This window comes from Erigeron canadensis, chromosome 1 (assembly GCF_010389155.1).
Source record: "Erigeron canadensis isolate Cc75 chromosome 1, C_canadensis_v1, whole genome shotgun sequence".
NCBI lineage: Eukaryota > Viridiplantae > Streptophyta > Magnoliopsida > Asterales > Asteraceae > Erigeron > Erigeron canadensis.
The window spans coordinates 20,125,751-20,144,519 of record NC_057761.1 but is presented as its reverse complement, the minus strand read 5'-3'; the positions used below and the strand labels follow the sequence as shown (position 1 = coordinate 20,144,519).

Genomic DNA, 18,769 nt, shown 5'->3' with positions numbered 1-18,769 from the left:
TAAGATACCTGCAAGGTACCATATAAAAAAGAAGGTGACTTCTTGCTGGCAACAAGTTAAAGATATTGGTTAATAAGTTAGTTGTTTTATTTTTTGGAAAATATCAGTATTGCAGACTTCACCTAATTTTAGGTACTGCCACTTTAAAAAATTAAATTAAACCTTTGAAATTGATAAATATATGAATTTTACATAATCCTCTTATTTACCTAAGATAGGTAGTGCATGTTTTACCTAACTTTTTTCCTTTATTTTTATAGCTTTTATATTAATTTACTAGTAAGAAAAGGTTGGAAACATGGAATTGGTTTATAGTTTTGAAATTAGTACGGCAATTTTAAAGATACTATTAGCTATCTTTATATCACAAAAATTTTAATGAATGCAAATTACCTGATGTTATAATTATTAGATTTTTTAAATATTTTTATATGCTTTTTTAGGTTTTATTCATGTGTATTTATTTTCAAAGTAGAAAATATCCTTGACTCTTACGAGTCGTGCACGAGTCGAGTAGACTCGCGAACCAAAACATCGTCGCTTTTTGAGTCAAAGACGACAACTATGCATGGATGGTAGGTCAAATTATCCGGTCACAGGTCGACAATATCTTTTGTCACCTTGTCCCTGTCAATCGTAATTCCTAGCTTCACTCTGAAGGTATTATACTGACATCATATGGCTCACACAAGGTGAGTCGATGGATATCCAATTGTGAGACCGGGTTTTTTTTTTACTATGTTTGTTGCGTTATTGTCACTTTTTATGACCGGATTATTTAATAATTCATAACTTTGTAATTTGTCAAAAACTGATATTTGAAAAGATATTGTTAGATGTTTAAATACAACAATAACAAATGTTATATAATTTAATCATTTAAGTACGAAACAATATAGCTAATACAAAAAAAGTTGTTCTTCTAATCTATTGCTATTTGCTAAATAACTGAAAGAATTCATCTATTGATTCGTCTTCACGAAGTACGAAGTGATTTTCTAGGTATGATATGAATTTTGAATTATATATTTCATTTAATTCCACTACTTTTTTTTTTTTAATAGAAAATTACTTGTACGTAATCCGATTAGGGGTTTCTATCGGATAAACTTTTTTTTTTTCTTTTTAAGATGATCGATGCTATAATGCTATATACAAATACCTAAGCCCCAAAAATCTAGTTCTGGACTGTTACGTACATGGCAAAAGGGATGAAAAAAAAAAACCTGAATAAGCATACGTGCATTTAATTAAATTGATGGAAACACCACGTCCACTTAGTAACTCGATCGTTACTTAATCAATAACTAAACAGAAAATTAAATACACCGTAAATGCTATATTTAATTCAATGTCTTTTTGCATTCCATTCCACTCGAGTCTTTTCTCTATATATAACTATATATATATCCTTTCAATTGGTGGTTTGTATGATTTGTATTTCTAAACCAAAAATATGTCAATATCATCATCTTCTGCTAATTTAAATCTGAAAAACCAAAAAAGGGATTGGTTAGATCTCCCATCCGATGTAACGGCAAATATACTTCAGAGAGTTGGTGTGTCTGACATACTTGAGGATGCCCAAAAAGTGTGCACCGCTTGGCGTAAGATTTGCAAAGACCCTTGTATGTGGAAGGTCATCAAAATTGTATCTTTTGATGACAAAATGATGGGTAAGAAAGCAGTGGATAGAAGCCAAGGCCAATTAGTTGACATAAGCATATGTTCTTGCAATGATCAACTTCTTTCATATGTCGCAAATAGGTATGTAAGCTTTATATATATAAATAAATATTTTGATGTAAGTTTGTATGTTTATATATTAGCATGAACTTTATTACATCAAACATATAAAAACGTACGTGATTCTTATTTTGTTGCAATTAGATTATGTGCAACTTTCAAATAATGCTTAAAAGGCTTTGAATGGTTGAGTTTTTCTTCTAAAAAAAAAGCCTAAACTTTGTCTAATATTTAATTAACAGGTCGAGGCAGCTTAGACGTCTTGAAGTTGTACTTCATTTTGATGATGAGCTTAGAAGAATATCTGAACATTTAATGAAATTTTCATTATTGGAGGAATTCAACCTTTACTCAGCCGGAAAAAGCTGGAAAAAAAGTTTTATTGAAACTGCCGGTCGGTATTGCCCCATGCTTAAAACACTTAAACTGAATCAAACACCATGTAATCGTTTGATCGGAGATAATGCTAATGAGGTAGCCATAGCTATTGGGGAAAACTTACATGGGTTAAGGCACCTTGAACTCAATGGAAACAACATGTCCAATATTGGGTTGCAAGCGATTCTTGATGGTTGTGTTTGCCTTGAAACACTTGACTTGCGTAAGTGCATGAGAATTGATCTCAATGGAGATACCGGAACACGATGTTTTGAACAGATTAGATGTGTAAAACTCCCTAGTGATTCTCTTGAAGGAAGTCCACATGAAGACATTTATGAAGAAAACATTGTGCCTGATTATAACTTGTTTTATTATTATGCTCCTGAACTGTTTGATGGATACATCAGTCAATAATTTTATAGACTACTTTGAGTCTGCTTATTTGTGGTTGATGTTTTTTGGCCTTCTCTAGAAGGCGGACGACTTTGGTATTTCAAATTATGTAATCGTTTTCTACTTATTAAGCTTTATTTGTCTAGAGTGACATATTGGCTCTCTTTATTTGTCTCTAAACCTTTTTTGCTAATACGAATACTGAATATGTTAATATTGATATTGTATTGATGAAGACAAATTTGAGCCTTTGAGGGGGAGAAAAATAGTAAGATGTTACATTAGCAGATCCATAATCCAATCAATCGATCCATCTTTGCTCCCCTGTTAACAACCCAATTAATTACAAGAAAGTAAAAACAAGCTTATTAAGAAGGGCTTTCTAGTTTTTAATGGGTGGCAAACCAACCGGTTCAGATTATATAATCTCCACGATCCATTAGTGAGTACCCATTTTGAAAAGATGTGATAAGTTTTCAATCCCATCATATTAGAAACGTTAGTTAATTAGAAAACAGATTTTTTTTTTTTAGCACTTCTTACTACTATGCACTCCACTTTGTCAAACAAGTTTTCATCAAAAAAAATTTTTGTGAGAACAGTAAAAACCGGAATTAAAAATCGCGATCATCCACATAGATTGAATCTGGAATTAACTAATCTGTGTTTAACCTTCAACTTGTACGGTGGCTAAGTCCGTATAAATACCAGATTCACTAATAAAGTTGAAACCGGAATTATAAAATCCTGGTTTCAAGAGACAAGGAATTATAAAATCCGGTTTTAGAATCAAATAACCAACAATGGGTCAATGACATGTAGGATTTTGATCCAGAAGGTAAGGGTTCGATCCTTGTTAACCAAATTTGATGGGGCCTTGTGAGGTTTTTTCTTATGCGGATAGCGAGGACGTAACGGGGCACAATTATTTCAGACAGCCTATTATCATGATTTGAGTGGCACTCATCTTTGTTTGTGGTAAAATAAAAAGCTAATAAAAACATGGAAATAGTCAAATTATTCTTATTTCTTATAGTTAATGTATATTCAATCTTCTACAAGTATATCGTTTTTAATTACATAAAAATTGTTGTAAAAAGTTAATTTGGTCTATGGCAACTATATATAGTTCAAAGGTTCAGAAATGAAATAGCAAGTCAGGTGCCTAAGAAAGTAAGAAGAATTGTAAGCAAATGTGTTGTTTAAAATTTCGATTAACACTAGAACAATAATGCTTGTTAATTGTTACGAGTATTCTAATTGATACAAAATTTTATACTTTGTCAAAAACCAATAGTTGAAAAGATATTGTTGGATGTTAAATACAACAATAACAAATGTATTGAAGACAAATGTTATATAATTTGTTGTCAAACAAAAACTATACATAACAAAATCGCAGCAAACTGCAGGTAATTATTAATATTCTAATTATCGATCATCATTAATCATTTATCATTTCTTCTAAGTACGGAAAACAATATAGCTGCTCCACCAGACGAATACAAAGAAGGCTGTTCTTCTAATCTATTGCTAAATGACTGAAAGAGCTCATCTATCGATTCGTCTTCAAAGTGGCCCTTTAACACTGCCTCGACGCCAACTCTTACACCTATTGCAAGTCGTCTAGCGTGATCCTTCGTCTCAGGTTCTACAATGCGAGGCAGTCCTTTCATTTTCTCTATTGTAAAGCAACCGTTGCGATCAACTATTTCCTTTAATTCTTGAGGCGATGCATAGTATATTGGTATGTTGAGAGAGTCTACCTTCTCTTCATCAATCTTCCCCTGCATATAAAAGTAAAAGATCCAATTTAAACTTTATATATAATTAATTAAATAATGGTTCTAACTTTCTATTGTCAAGTTTAATCTATTTATACACTTCTACTAGTAGGTGAATAAAAACGTACATATATCATTTAGGCATATCGTAACTTAGTTACCATTTGTTGATTCTCGTTATTTTATAGTTTATTTCGTTGGTCTATAATTTTTATTTTGTATATATATAATTTGTTACTTGATCGACTGGCATACAATGCGAAGCTATATGGAGGCCAAGATTGGTCATGACCCACCAGGATATCAATAGAACTTACTTCGTATCCAATTTAATATTTTATATAGTAGTTTAGTTAAAAGTTAATTGACCCACCAACAAAAAATTGTTGATATTTTGTAAACTTTTCAGCTGGTCTCTAGACATAAATTCCTAGCTACGCCACAAGATATATAAAAAATAAAGCGAAATGATCGAGTGACCTAAAAAAACAACCTAAACTTAGGCCTAACAATTTTTAAATGCCATCTGGAATTATTCTTTATAGACTCATTAATTATTTTTATCTAATTACCACTTTGCCCTCAATCTTCATATTAAATAGTCGAATCTTTAATTAAGTTAAACACTTTTTTCTTTGTTGTTAGCCTTCTTCCGATGTAAGATTAATAATCTAATATCATACAAAAAATTGAATTAATAATTATTAGATTTTAATAGTTTATGATTTTTGGGTGCATTTTTTTTTTCATGTTACTTCATCTTTTTGTTTCTCTTTTATTTTACTTCTTTGTCTCTTTGATATTATACATGAAGATTTGGTTTTGTGACAAACATGGTACTGTAACTAAAAACACATTTTGGAGATATATATATATTTTTTTATCCTTTTTAATAATAATTGTATTGCTTAGTCCTATCTAACTTCTAATGTATCCGATTTGTATTGATTTTGCTACTCAATATTTCTAGACAAATTAAAATATATTATCAGTATTTTTTTTATTACTTATCTGATGTTGATATACAAATATTATGCATTATTCAATTTTGAATGAAATATTGCTTTGAGATTGTATTTTTTTTGCCTAATAAAATCAATAATAAGATATGTTAAATGAAAAAGAATTAATTGGGAAAACATATTTACGTACAGTGATATTAAATAATTACATAAAGGGTAAGGTTGGAATACCATTATTTAAGGTTTTGACTAATTCATGATATTAACACATGGCAACATTTAGTGATTAGGTTAATTGTTAGGTATATATATTAGGTCTCTGTATCACGACTCAAAAATAAAATATATACGGAGTACATAAAACCAAGAGAATTGGGTTAGAGTTACCTCTTTAGCCATGTCCAACAAGCAACAACCCAACACCTCAAACAACACATTCCCAATACACTCTGAATGTGGAACCTCATTTGGCCGGCCCGGCACTAGAACCACTACTAACCCACCGCATACAACTTCTTCAGCTCGAGCTTTCAAGAACGCCTCCGTATCTTTCACATACTGCTTCTTATAAGCCAAGACCACCTCCTCATCCGAACCAGCATAATGAACTCGACCCTTGTTCCAAGCAATCGAGCCCCTCTCTAAAACCTCTTCAGGCACTTTGGAAAGCCAGTGTAGAGCAAACGAAGAGTGTATAACATGAACCGATGAACTAGGAAACAAACGACTATAAAATGATCCTGGAACACCGGCTGCAAAATATTCTTTGTCAGCAGGTAAGGTTTTGAAAAGGGTGTTGAAATCGTTTGTAGCATGATCGTTGAAAAACACTTGGAATTCTGGCATTGGGGTGATTTTTAAGGTTTGATATTTATGTTGTACGGAGTTTATTATGTTCTTCACTGTAGTGAAAGTATTGGGGCCAACGGAGCAACCCAAGTCTGCTATACGAAAAGGGTGTCCCCTGACGAAATTTTGGGTATCAAGCATATCAGCAATAGCTTCATTTATGAGTGACATAGCAACATCTGAGAGTGATTTCTGCAAGTATATAAGACCAAAAATTTTCTTAAAAATAAAGCAAGTAAGATAAGTTTTAGTTAAACTTATTATGACAACGTACACATTAAATTATCTGCATACCATAAAAAAAAAAAAAATTTGAGACAAATACATTGGTCTCGTTTTCATATTGTATGTATCCAACTTAAATCAATGACATGACACTAGTTAATATTATGTGGCAACTTATATGAGTATCGTGTAACTCTCTACTTATTAAGGATGTCATTGTGTAAGACAGCGGAAAATCTAATATGTACAATAAAGGTTTTTTAAAGTTAGTTTGATAGATAAAGTTGCAAAATATAATTAATCTAATTCCAAAATTGTTAATTATAAAAAGGAAGACAGAGTATAAAAGAGATGCCTGATAGGAAGAATTATTAGTGTAGCTAGAATCACCATCTCCACCATTCATTGGATAAGCTTGAGACGAGTCATTCTTCTCCATTTTTCCTAATTCTGATTACTTGAAGAAAATTTATATATCTAATTGGGATATATGTAGATGTAACATTTACCTAAATTGTGTACGATACTACATATATATGTATATTGTACAAAAACTACTCGAAGGGTGATGAAAACAAAGTTTTGAAGATTTTGATAATGAAGCCGGCAAAAGCATCCTCATTCCTCACCTACTTCATCGTCATTAGTTGTCTTTTTTCAAAGTTAATGACTAGATTATGAATAAGGAATGGTACAAGCGGAAAAGTGCATATCTTGGAGACGTTCAACGTATTTTTAAAATATATGAACCAAACTTGTAATGTTTGGACAAATCGTAGAGAGCATCGGTGTAATTTACTCCTAGAGGCCTGGATATATCATAAACTTTGCTTTATTTTAGCATGTAAGTGATGTCTTCATAGATAGTTTTGGAAGATATGACAACTGTATATATTTGTTTTTAAAAGTTACAAAACGTTTACAAGCGTTTGGAGTCTAAAATGTTGCGAGATTGTGATAGACTTTTGCAATGTCATGTCACATACATTATGCTGTCGATATAACATACATCACACAAAACATTATGGAGAATTGAAACCTCAGTAAGATTCATCACACAACATTGTTCACACAGAAGTAGCAATAACATTTTCTTTTACGTTATTGTTGGTTAAACTTTTTTTAGCTTTCTTATTTGCCAATTCACAAGTCTCTTTAACACAACACCATATTTCCTAAGCTCATATTATATTTATTTTTAATACTCTTTTCTTCCCAATATAAACATCTATACTTGCATAAAACATAAAGTTGTAAGAGATGCTTATTTACGGCATTGTGTACTACCATTATACCAGCATAACTATCTTAATTTTATAGTTAGGTTGTCAAAAATCTATAAAATGTAAAATGTCAGAGTTGATACGTTTAAGTAAAATAGACACTATTTTAACATCGAAAACTTATCCAAATTAAGGTTTGCTTATGCGAAATTGACCTAGTTATACAAGATGCACAAAAGCGAAAAATGACTTAATTGACTAAATATATCATAACCTGCATTTAAACCAATCACCCAACAAACACAAATAGGTTAATCAAGTAAATACATCTTTGACCAAATTAAAGACATCCGATACTTCATCGTATCATTGCATAACCAAAACATCTGATTGTCAGCTCTTTTCAGACTCCTACAAAGATAACCTTCATAGTGCAGTGTTTCTGTAATCTGTGCAGTATGTACAGACTGGCCTAGTCTGTATAATAACCCAGTAACCACACCCATTTCACCATTAACAATGAAAAATATATGAGAATTGGCATGATAATTGTTGAACGATGCAGCCAACGAAACTCTGACTTTAGACTCTGCTCCATGTTAGCCCGTGAGGTATGTAGGTGGCCAGCCTGCCTATATGAATATCAAGAGCATAGAAGAAAATTTGTACATGAGAAATGTGGAATTTAAAACGATATGGGACTATGCCTAAATACAGGCAATTTCAACAATTCACAAGAGGTTGTAATTCGAAATGAACAGGTTGATGTGGGCTATGCAAAAAAAAAAAAACTCAAAAGACCCAAAGTGTATATCTGATGCATAAAATCCCCAGACGAGAATTATACATACAAGGATTCAGATTAAAGTAATACAATCCAAGTACATCATATCTGAGGCTAACATCCCCCTTGCCTAGTTTGCCTCGAAATATTATCAAAGTACTATTTATCTATTTACTCTTTCTTATATGAGGATCATGAATTCATGTTCACAGAACACAATTACGACTTTTTACTGGTATCTTTCAGAACCTATGGCCTAAATACTAAATTTTTTTAATTTTGTTTTTTAAATGTTATCCATAAACCCAATTCCTTAAAAATAGTATATGTTACTACCTCTTATGACTTACTTTTACCTACAAATACTACCTTTTTGATGATTTGTTGAGCTGTCAACATATTCAGGCATAATTTACTTCTACTTGCAAAAATCATAAGGAAATGGACGGAACAGAATAACATTCACAAATAGACTGGCATAGTTCCCATGCAATGCAGTAAGGGAAAATAGTTTCCAAAAGCATTTTAATTTGCTAGTGGTGTCGGATGAGTGTGTTTGTTGTTGTTGTGTGGGGATGGGGGGGAATGTAATGATATGAGCGATATTGAACTGTTTTAGATAGAAGCAGCTATAGGTTAATATTGCAAACTCTCAATTAACGATCAACATGCATGTAAGCAGAAACACCTTTGAAGGTAATATTCAATGGATAACAGGAATTTACCTTCTACAACAAAATTGATTACGCAAGTTCAATTACTTTTCCAATTGCAACTGTTTTTCCTGAAACAGGAACCAAGCATTACATAATTTGTACTCCTAACCCCTGGCTTTCACTACAAGGTTAATGAGGTGAGCACAGGGGAAAAACTAATTTGGAAAGGAGATTAATTAGAGAATATATAACAGCTTCTAACCTTCAGTACGAAGTGTGAACCGCCCAAGCTGTTGAAAATCAGAAAACTTTTCAATGCATATCAAATTAGTTACCTGGGATGAACATATCAAGAAAACACTATTAATCAACATTATATTGTCAGAAAGAAATTGATTTCAACTTATTTTTGATCAATTCAAAATTGAATTACAGAAATGAAGACAACTCAGAATAGATAAAATGATATTCTGCTGATTTGTTGCGACCCTGTACTAGTCTGTTGAGCTAATAACAGAAATTATGTTGTGCCAACGGTCTCATATCTAGAATATTAACTGATAGTCCTAACGGGAAAAACACCATATATGAACAAATTTTATACACAACTAAAAGTGGCAAAATAGTCGGCTTTGATTCGGGTTAAATCAAGGATTTTAAGAGCTGGGTCAGCTTGAAACACCAGCATATTTTACTTCATATTGTTTAAAAGAATGATTTTAAACTTTGGTTAAACAACAAATGTGTTTTCAGGGAAAAAACTTGTCCCATTTAACAATTTGATTCATTTCCTTAATTGCCACGAGTTCAATTTTTCTATATTACCCATTCAATAAGTTCTCGTGTAAATGGGTAAAAAGTACCTAACGAAAGCAAATCATCTCTCATTAAAGTCAATATGTTTCACTTTTTATGAGCTTGTGACTTAACTCTCATTACCAATTTACTATCAGTGATTATATCCAAACCAACCTGAATACGGCATATAACAACTGCCCCATTCTTTACGAAAAGCACTTTCTTTTTCATTGGCTTCCTGGTCTTCGGATCAATTTGCTGCATCAGCTCAAGGATTTCACATTCCTCAACGACAGAGTGAATGTGCAATACAGCCTTATATCCAGCAGTAAAAATAGCCTATAACACCAAGGTTGAAATTTATATGCCAACTGAACAATAAGAAATTACAAAGCATGGGACAAACTCAAGGATGAAAAATAATAATTGAATTTGCATACATACATTCTCCACCAATTCAAGAATATGCAACTGAGCAATGAACTCCTGAACTGCAGGAATTGGTTTTTCTGCATGAAAAGAATACAAATTCACCCCATATTAACATCAGCATCTTGACTACAAAATCTTTATCAACTTACTCGGTCAGGTTTTATACAAGCAGAGTAAAAACAATCTCTTTCACTGAGAATGTATTTTACATTTTCATATAGTTAAAGGAAGAAGAAAAACCTACCACCAAATTTGATAAATATACTACAGTTAGGCATTAGATAGTTGTACAGTGTACTGCAAGGCTAGTACGTTGTGGTAAATGTATCAATTTAATAGGTAGATATATCACTTTTCATAGTTGACCTTGAAGCTTGTTTTAGGGAAATAAAAAACCAATATGCCATTCTAACTTTTTGGGTGGAATGAACCATCCTGGAATAGATTATTGATAATAAAAATTTATACTTTCCCTGTGTGACGTGTATGGCAATTTATATCAATATAAAAACCATTGACAAAAAAACAAATATTCAGCAAGTGAAAAATATATGTTCTGCTTAATGGAAACAAGTTACAGAGACGGTCATATGTACCCATAGTTTAGTCATTGAAAATCAAAAACCAAAAACACATACCAATACTGGAAAGAACAAATCCCGACAGTATGTCTTCTTCCTCGATCCCAGAGACCCTGACTCGTAGATTCTCACCAGGCCCAGCACTCCTAACTTTATCTTCATCAATAAAAATGGCAAGAACTTTAACTTGAACCTGCAGATGCATTAGTTTTATACATGATCCTTTTAGACAATGATTTTGGAAGGAACGAAGGGCCAACTAAAAAACAGGAAAAGCCAATAATAGGAAACATTTTGCTATATAACGTACCTTGTTTGGCATGATCAACAGACTGTTGCCCTCTCGTAGACTACCCGACTCCACTTTCCCCATAACAACCGTCCCCAGATCTTTAAACTTGTCGATAATAGTCATTCTGAAAATTATATATTATAAGTCAGCATAGATGATAATGAATAGTCGATTTGTATACCGGTCACTTACTAGGGGAGGACAGAGATACAAATAAGACAGTAGCTTACAAGAATAATGTTCGACAATAAGCAGAAATTAATGAAATGTCCAACTAAAGGCGCAGAAATGGGCGGATAGCATGGGTTGCATGAAGACTAGAACTTTTATGGTTTAAATAGCATTGGTTAATCAGAAACACCTTTTGCCAAAAACAACTTTCACCAAAATATTGTTGAATTTCAATAATAATTTTACCTTTCCAAAACGAAATGATTACAAGTAGTATATTTTTAAAAAAAAATTTGGTGCCATATTTTGAAGTTTCTGAATTTCCCTGGTTTTCTTTTATTTAACTCTACTAACTTGTTAAAAATAAAACGTATTCTCGATCAGCCCATTCATAAGCAAATCAGTCAAAACTCCACTCTCTTTATCCCACCAATAAAACAGCTCATCATTGGTCATGTTTCAATTCTTAATCAATTACATACGAGTGTATCTGATGTCCCAATAGACAGGACCAAAAAAAAGAACAGTAATTGCATATATATGAACTTCATACCTAAATGGACCTTTAGGGTCACGCAGCGGAACTTCAATAACATCGAGTGCTTCAAATAGACATTGACCATCCCACCAAGGGCAGACACTTTTTTCCACTCTTGTTTGCATATTAGTACCATGAAGGCCAGATATTGGAAGAAACTGAATATCTGCAAATAATAAATATATCAACAAAATGTATCCAACATCCAGCAGATTCTGATGGAAATTCCAGATGACAGAATGTTCTTAAGAGAATTCCAAATTTAAAATATAAGGTAAGACATAAGTATCCATAAAAATGTAAGCTTTTGTAGAAGGGTTTATAATACACAGATCGGGACTTGCAGAACTATTCAAAAAACTGTTTTGTCAAAGTGACAATATGTAGTATATTATAATTTAACCGCCCTGAGCTTTACCAAGTGAACCACTTTTATCAACATTTATTTCTTACGACAACATCAGCAAAAGGGCTCCAATATAACCCTCCCACAAAATTAGCCAAAAAGCATAGAGAATTTGAGTAACTGGTTATTTGGTGGTCAGCCGAAAGCATGAATTCAGCAAATTAATTAGCCAAGAGTAAATGATAAGATACAAAAAGACATCTGTCTTTACCTTTCTTCACATTGTAGCCCGAGGACTTCAAAAATGGGACCATTTTTGATTCAATTTCACTATACCTATATTAGAAAACAGGATTTTAAAAACCACGATCTAAATACTAATGATGTTACAAAAGATAAACAGCACAAAAGTACACACCTCTCCTTAGACCAATTAACAGTTGGATCGTCCATCTTATTGACAACAACAAGTAGCTTAGAAACACCCAAAGTCTTTGCAAGTTGTACATGCTCACGCGTTTGCCCTCCTCTCTCGTACCCAGTTTCAAATTCTCCTTTTCGAGCAGATATAACCTGAGATTGATGTTATTAGCATAGATACTGTGTTATTAGATTACAAGGCAGCATAAGTTGTTAAAAGCAGAAGTTATTACCAATACACCTATATCAGCTTGAGAAGCACCACTAATCATGTTAGGCACATAGCTTTTGTGGCCCTGAAAACATCAAGAAACCATTAATGGCTAAATGCTTGTATATCAATAAATAAGTTGTGAACGTCAAGTATGTATACATCTTTAAAGAGTAGTTCTTTTCAAACAGGTTTGTTTCAGCGACAGAAAACTGAAAGATTGTTTTAATTTGAGAAACACTCAAACACGAGGTTTTAGTAGGAATAGCACATCAAGATTCCTAAGGATAAAGATTTGAATTTCATCAAAGGGTAGTCTACTACAAAGTTTCTACATGAATGACAAAAAAAAAATTACCGGTGCATCCAGTATGGTAAACCGCGTACTCTCTGTCTCAAAATGTGCTCTACCAACTTCAACTGTTTTTCCCTATAGTGAGCATTTAACATCATTAAACAAATGGGTAACATATTAAGGCAGAAACAGAACCACATGAATTAAAGAAGTTGAGAACAAATGAGCAACTGTAAAACAGAGAAAACACAATATAACGGAGTTCGAATGTTCAATGCAAGGATTAAATTACATACCTTCAGCCTCTCCTCTTCATTGGTATCCATAATATATGCCATGTACCTACATCAAACGTAATCCAAGGAATAATTGAGAAAGAGAAATAACTTTGTCAAAAAAGCAAAGAAACCTGTCTTGAGGGGTTGGGGGTGAGGGTGGAAGATATCAACGACTTTCTTTATAACCCTTAACATAGAAGGGAGAATGAGTATATATTTAGTAACCCTTTCTTCCTTGGCTGCTTTTGCACGTAAATTAAAATTCTGCACCATTTCATATATAGAAGATCCTGATAAACAAGGCCTTACCAACTCTCTCTACTTTTATCCTTGGCTTCTTTTTCATATTTTTGAATCGTACGCTCATCAACTTGGCCGCTGAGGTATAGTATCTGGCCTCCAATTGTGGACTTCCCGGCATCTTCAGACATAAATAAAAATTACAGATAAGTACACTTGTAAATAGATTGTAAGAATCACCTAACGCATTTTACAGTACTCGTGAGTTCCATAAATCTAGAAATATAGTGAGCACATGTAACGTTCCTTTTAGTAAGTTGTTCAAAAACAGAACGAAAAAACAAAAAGTGTATTGTAATTTTCTATAGAAATTGTAAGAATCATTCAACCCATACAATAAGACTCTTGAGTTGCACAAAACCTAAAATTATAGCCTTTTTCAATTAAAACAGTGAACAAATGTAACTTTCAAGTAGCTTTCTTCTTACGTTGTTATCCAAAAGTAAACGAAAAACAAAAACTAGAGATACTAAATATCTTGATGTGGTCTATTGTCATTGGAAACGTATAACCCTGAAGGAAGGGGGGGAGGGGGGGGGGGGGGGGATTAATTTGCACCAGTTTTAGAAATGATAGTGAAGTATCTTAAAATAACATTGTTAGAATTGAATTCATAAAAAAAGAAACTGCATATTCACAATAGAGTTATTTTAAAGTGCACATCTCTGTCATTAGTTTAATTACATCAAAATGACAAAGCAGACACTTAAGAAATATGGGAACAGATTATCCAATAATCTTACTTCATAACATAGATATGTATATAAATGCTTATATACTTGGCAATGGAGAAAGTACAGAGAGACTATATGATGGATCTGGACTAAGATAAATTATGAAGATTACTACACAAAAGGCAACTAAATTATGATTATGAAGTACTTTGACCGTAGACAGAAGTTTAAAAATGTTTGATTTTAATATATAATATAGAACCTTGGCTGTGTTTTGTATATGGGTGTGGGAATGAAAAGGAGACTTTCATTCCCATTAAAATTAGTTGTTTAATAACTTTGAGATCGTAAATTGGGTATCAAAAAGTGGTGGATCCAGAAAATTTTCTCAAAGAAGCCACCAAACATTAATGATGACAATACATACACTTCAATGACTTGTCAAAATATCAAATATTATGTCATACAAAGATACTCCATATTAGTATTCGCATTATCAAAAAGTATCGGCCAATAGTGAATTACATATAATAGAAGCTCAAATTTAGTTCCTAAACCTTAAATGAGATTAAAGCTATGACATTTTATTAAAAACTTAAAAATAAAAGTTAAAGCATAATTCTTAAATTATTAGAAAACCTAAAATCATGATAAACAAATACATTCGCATTATCAAAAAGTATCGGCCAATAGTGAATTACATATAATAGAAGCTCAAATTTAGTTCCTAAACCTTAAATGAGATTAAAGCTATGACATTTTATTAAAAACTTAAAATTAAAAGTTAAAGCATAATTCTTAAATTATTAGAAAACCTAAAATCATGATAAACAAATACCTCTAAGCATCCAATTTAAACATAACACGCTATATATAAATTTTTGATAATAGTGTAGATATTGTGCAAGTGATGTATCTTATATTCAAGGTATCTAAAAATCAAGCACTAAAAGACGTAAAAAGGGGAAATGATTTCCAGATATACAACTAGCAGGTGGCCATGGAAAAAAATGTAGGGGGGAATAGAGACCTTTTAAAACACTTCAAATTGCAGCTTAGGTTGGAATATTTTATATACATGCTAAAAAGCCAACTTGAGGAGATGCCTGAGACGACCTTAATTCAAAGCTGGATTCCCCTTTGGCATCAAACCCATTGAGCATATTCAAAACCCACTTAGGGTTGTGGTCTGTAAACCCATACCCTTTCTTGGAACCCAGACCTATGGTAATTCCATGTTTAAACGAAACATCCCCCTAGTTTCATCATGTGTAATTTCATAACTTCACTCAATATAATAACAGTCTGATACATATTATTCAGTATAAAAGCAAACGAGTCAAAATCAGTTCATTAATCTTGAAACTGAAAGATAATAAACATACCGACATGACCAATGAATACAACATTCAGATGTCTCTTCTTATTACTCTCATCCACCTCCTCAGTGTGTTCTGAAGCAGAGGCAACTGTGGATGTCACTTGTTCTTTTCCTGAAACCAGTAAACAGGATCAACTTATTAACACAACATGCCTGGCAGTATAAACAGCTACTTTTGTATTCTTGACAAACCAAGTCAAACACCACATGGAAGAACAATAACATTCCACAGATTGTTTCAGAATACAAAGTGAGATTATTGGCATGCTGCTCAATGTGAAAGTGAGTAACATATAGCTTTGAGTCTAAGCACCCACAAATTACAAGCTCTTTAAATTACATAAATGGCAGGCATACTTTTCTAACCTCACATTTCTATCAAGTAGAATGAGTAACACTCAAAAACAATTCGCCAAACCAACCAGACAAGAAAGTCACAAATGACTAACTAGAATTTGTGAAAATGAAGAAGAAATGAAGAAAAGGAAGTGAAGAAAGAAGGCAAAAGAACAAGGAGCTCAACCAAGAATGTCCCAAACGACCGACTAGAAATTGTGTACAGAGGGAATGGAGAAAAGGAAGCAAAGAAAGAAGGCAAAAGAATGCTAGATATAAGAGTATATGTTTCTGTAGTAACAAGACAATGATGACCACCACATACAACCAAATCACTCCAATTGGGATCAAACTCAATTTTTCTTAATATGTTACCTCCAATATACCTTCATAAGTGATATGCAAATAAAATCAATATAATACTAAATAGATTAATACTCCTTACCTTCATCATCAGCGTCTACAGAATCTTCAGGATTCCCACCATTAGCATTAGGCACCAAGTTACTATCTTCAGCTAAAATTTAATAGATTTATTTAATAAGATTACATAAACTGACTGGTGAACATATCCCAGTACACATCAAGTCAAAATTATAAATATAACAGAATTTGTATATTTATGTAAAAACAGTATAGTATCCATGACATGGTCTATTTAATAGTATTTAAAATTCAACAAAAAATCCAGGCAGCAACACAACAACAATCAAGACACTAGCTCAGTTCAGCCGCAAAAAAATTAGTATCCGCCTCAATGTCATTAAGGATTATAATATAAATTTAAAAAGCACTTAACTAATGCCTAGTTGCCTACACAAAGAATAAAGCTAAGCCAAAAGGATATAAGCCCAGCAAAACTTGTAATTTGATGGCTACATGCAGGACAAAATAATCCAAAAGAATATATATATATATATTCAACAAAGCATTTACACTGATGCACTCATGCATCGATATCGGACAAGAGTGAATCAAAAAGGTGCATAAGTTCAATAAAGCAATTAAACTAATCTGTAGAGTAGGCTAAACCTAAACAAATACAAGTTCAATTTAACACTTAGCATAGTCTTTAGAGGAATAGGCTAAACAAAAACAATATATAAGCTCAACAAAGCACTTAAAGCGGTACCTACATACATCACAAGACTAAAACAAAAGAACATAAGTTCAACAAAGTCCTCAAATTGAAACCTATCTACATTAAGAGGTTAAACCAAAAAAATCTTATAGCACTGATAAGCTGAGATCATTCTAGTGAAATAATTAGATGAATCTGCAGTCACTAAGTCAAACTAAAAAGAGTTTACTTCCTGGAATAACTATCTTAACGCTTAGCCAGGAAATGAGAAAATTAGGTGACAATGTGTAGGTTTAAACCGTGAAGTAAAAACGAGCTTCATAAATAAGAAAGATATATGCAAATCATATCAGATCAGATTCATCCTTGCTAATGTCAACCCCAAAATTTACTAGTAACAAGTAAAAGGAAAAACAAACAAGTTTAAACATAAATGTTCCTTACCATATACTAATTTATCATCAGACGCTCCTTCCATGTTATCAGAAACTAGTGAAGATTCTTCAGGTTTCCCATCATTCTCATTCGGAACCATTTCCTTACTCTCTTCCACTAAAAGCATTTTAATTCAAAATTATAAACATCACACATTGACTCATCCCAAAACTATCAAAATTGATCATACAAAATACAATAAAATGACTTTGTTTTCATTATTTTAAAAATATCAACCGGCGTTTAAAAGTAAAAAGAAAAAAACATACAGAAAAAATAAAATATACTAGAAACAATTTATATAGATATAGATATACCAGATGAGTCGAGCTGCAATGCACGAATATCTTCCTCAAGGTTGTCTATAATTTAGAAACAAATTCACTATAAGTCTATAAGGCATATATAGATACATGCATACATATATACAGATATAACATAGTTTAGACTAAATTATCCTTATCCTTATACGAGTGTTTGATAACACTTTGGAGCACTAAAATCAAAGTAATCACACTTATTTTAATTTAACGGTGCACTGACCAAAGTTGCGTGTATTCAATTTTCAACGAATAATAAAAATCGGCATCGGTACGTCATGTATAACTGCTGGTTCAAGATGCGATCACATCAACTATGAGTGTTCGTATTTAAAAGAGTGTTATTTAATATATACAATCGGTTAACTGATTAATTACTGAGACAATGAATCAGAGAATTTAAATATAAACGTAAAGCTAAGGTAGGATTACAATTACAAATAAAAGGATGTTACTTACCCATTTGAGCTAGCAAATCGATATATACACCTGAAATTATATATACAGATATATAAACAAATTATAATTATAATTATATGAAGAGAGTATAAACCCTAAATTAGGCGAGATTTAATACAGAGGAGAGATTGCGTACCGGATTTGATGATAGGAAGGAAGCGGAACCTCAAAAGTGAGAAGGTGTGTGTGTGCTATGAACTCAAAACCCTAATTTTACCCTTTTTATACTTTATATTCTTATTCTTAAATATATATCTTTAACTATATTAAAACTTTAAATAATAATAATATTTTTTTAAGGTGCAAAATAAATATCACAACCAAAGGGTTTAGGCTATGTTGTTATAACGGGTCCACGTGAGCCTCTCACCTAATACATAATGGGACTCCTTACTAGTCCGTCCAAAGACAGGACAAA

The 18,769-nt window shown here is 32.3% G+C and overlaps 3 protein-coding genes across 4 annotated transcripts; 1 reads left to right on the top strand and 2 right to left on the bottom strand.

Moving 5' to 3' along the window:
- Positions 1–1,456: 1,456 nt before the first annotated feature.
- Positions 1,457–2,541, top strand: LOC122586420 (putative F-box/LRR-repeat protein 23). Its single transcript, XM_043758416.1, has 2 exons — positions 1,457–1,767; positions 1,989–2,541. Exons 1-2 carry the CDS (start codon positions 1,457–1,459, stop codon positions 2,539–2,541), a joined length of 864 nt encoding a protein of 287 aa, XP_043614351.1.
- A 1,427-nt stretch (positions 2,542–3,968) lies between these two features.
- LOC122585861 (loganic acid O-methyltransferase-like) lies at positions 3,969–6,779 on the bottom strand. Its single transcript, XM_043757979.1, has 3 exons — positions 6,696–6,779; positions 5,654–6,307; positions 3,969–4,307 (listed from the first exon to the last, which is right to left on the bottom strand). The coding sequence occupies exons 1-3, from the start codon at positions 6,777–6,779 to the stop codon at positions 3,969–3,971; spliced, it is 1,077 nt and encodes a 358-aa protein (XP_043613914.1).
- Positions 6,780–7,809: 1,030 nt separating this feature from the next.
- On the bottom strand, positions 7,810–18,568 carry LOC122605292 (eukaryotic peptide chain release factor GTP-binding subunit ERF3A). 2 transcript variants are annotated; one of them, XM_043778205.1, is made up of 20 exons: positions 18,488–18,568; positions 18,352–18,381; positions 17,890–17,934; positions 17,582–17,689; positions 16,502–16,573; positions 15,725–15,832; positions 13,675–13,786; positions 13,384–13,429; positions 13,151–13,222; positions 12,815–12,877; positions 12,580–12,734; positions 12,433–12,497; positions 11,831–11,981; positions 11,125–11,230; positions 10,872–11,007; positions 10,246–10,310; positions 9,976–10,140; positions 9,266–9,338; positions 9,073–9,131; positions 7,810–8,195 (listed from the first exon to the last, which is right to left on the bottom strand). In XM_043778205.1, exons 2-19 carry the CDS (start codon positions 18,353–18,355, stop codon positions 9,091–9,093), a joined length of 1,587 nt encoding a protein of 528 aa, XP_043634140.1. In that variant the 5' UTR covers positions 18,356–18,381; positions 18,488–18,568; the 3' UTR covers positions 7,810–8,195; positions 9,073–9,090. The 2 variants fall into 2 exon arrangements, with proteins under 2 accessions (XP_043634140.1, XP_043634149.1); XM_043778214.1 differs by lacking the exon at positions 16,502–16,573.
- Positions 18,569–18,769: the final 201 nt, after the last annotated feature.

Bases quoted from the DNA above. Each gene is read 5' to 3' on its own strand.
- LOC122585861 (XM_043757979.1), bottom strand. From the start codon at position 6,779: ATGGAGAAGAATGACTCGTCTCAAGCTTATCCAATGAATGGTGGAGAT. The intron at 6,308-6,695 runs GCATCTCTTTTA...ATATACTTGCAG, and splicing joins CTAATAATTCTTCCTATCAG to AAATCACTCTCAGATGTTGC. The intron at 4,308-5,653 runs GTAACTCTAACC...TTTTATATGCAG, and splicing joins TGTTGGACATGGCTAAAGAG to GGGAAGATTGATGAAGAGAA.
- LOC122586420 (XM_043758416.1), top strand. From the start codon at position 1,457: ATGTCAATATCATCATCTTCTGCTAATTTAAATCTGAAAAACCAAAAA. The intron at 1,768-1,988 runs GTATGTAAGCTT...TTTAATTAACAG, and splicing joins CTTTCATATGTCGCAAATAG to GTCGAGGCAGCTTAGACGTC.
- LOC122605292 (XM_043778205.1), bottom strand. The intron at 12,735-12,814 runs GTAATAACTTCT...CATCAATCTCAG, and splicing joins AAGCTGATATAGGTGTATTG to GTTATATCTGCTCGAAAAGG. The intron at 10,141-10,245 runs GTATGTATGCAA...TTGGTGTTATAG, and splicing joins TTCTTGAATTGGTGGAGAAT to GCTATTTTTACTGCTGGATA.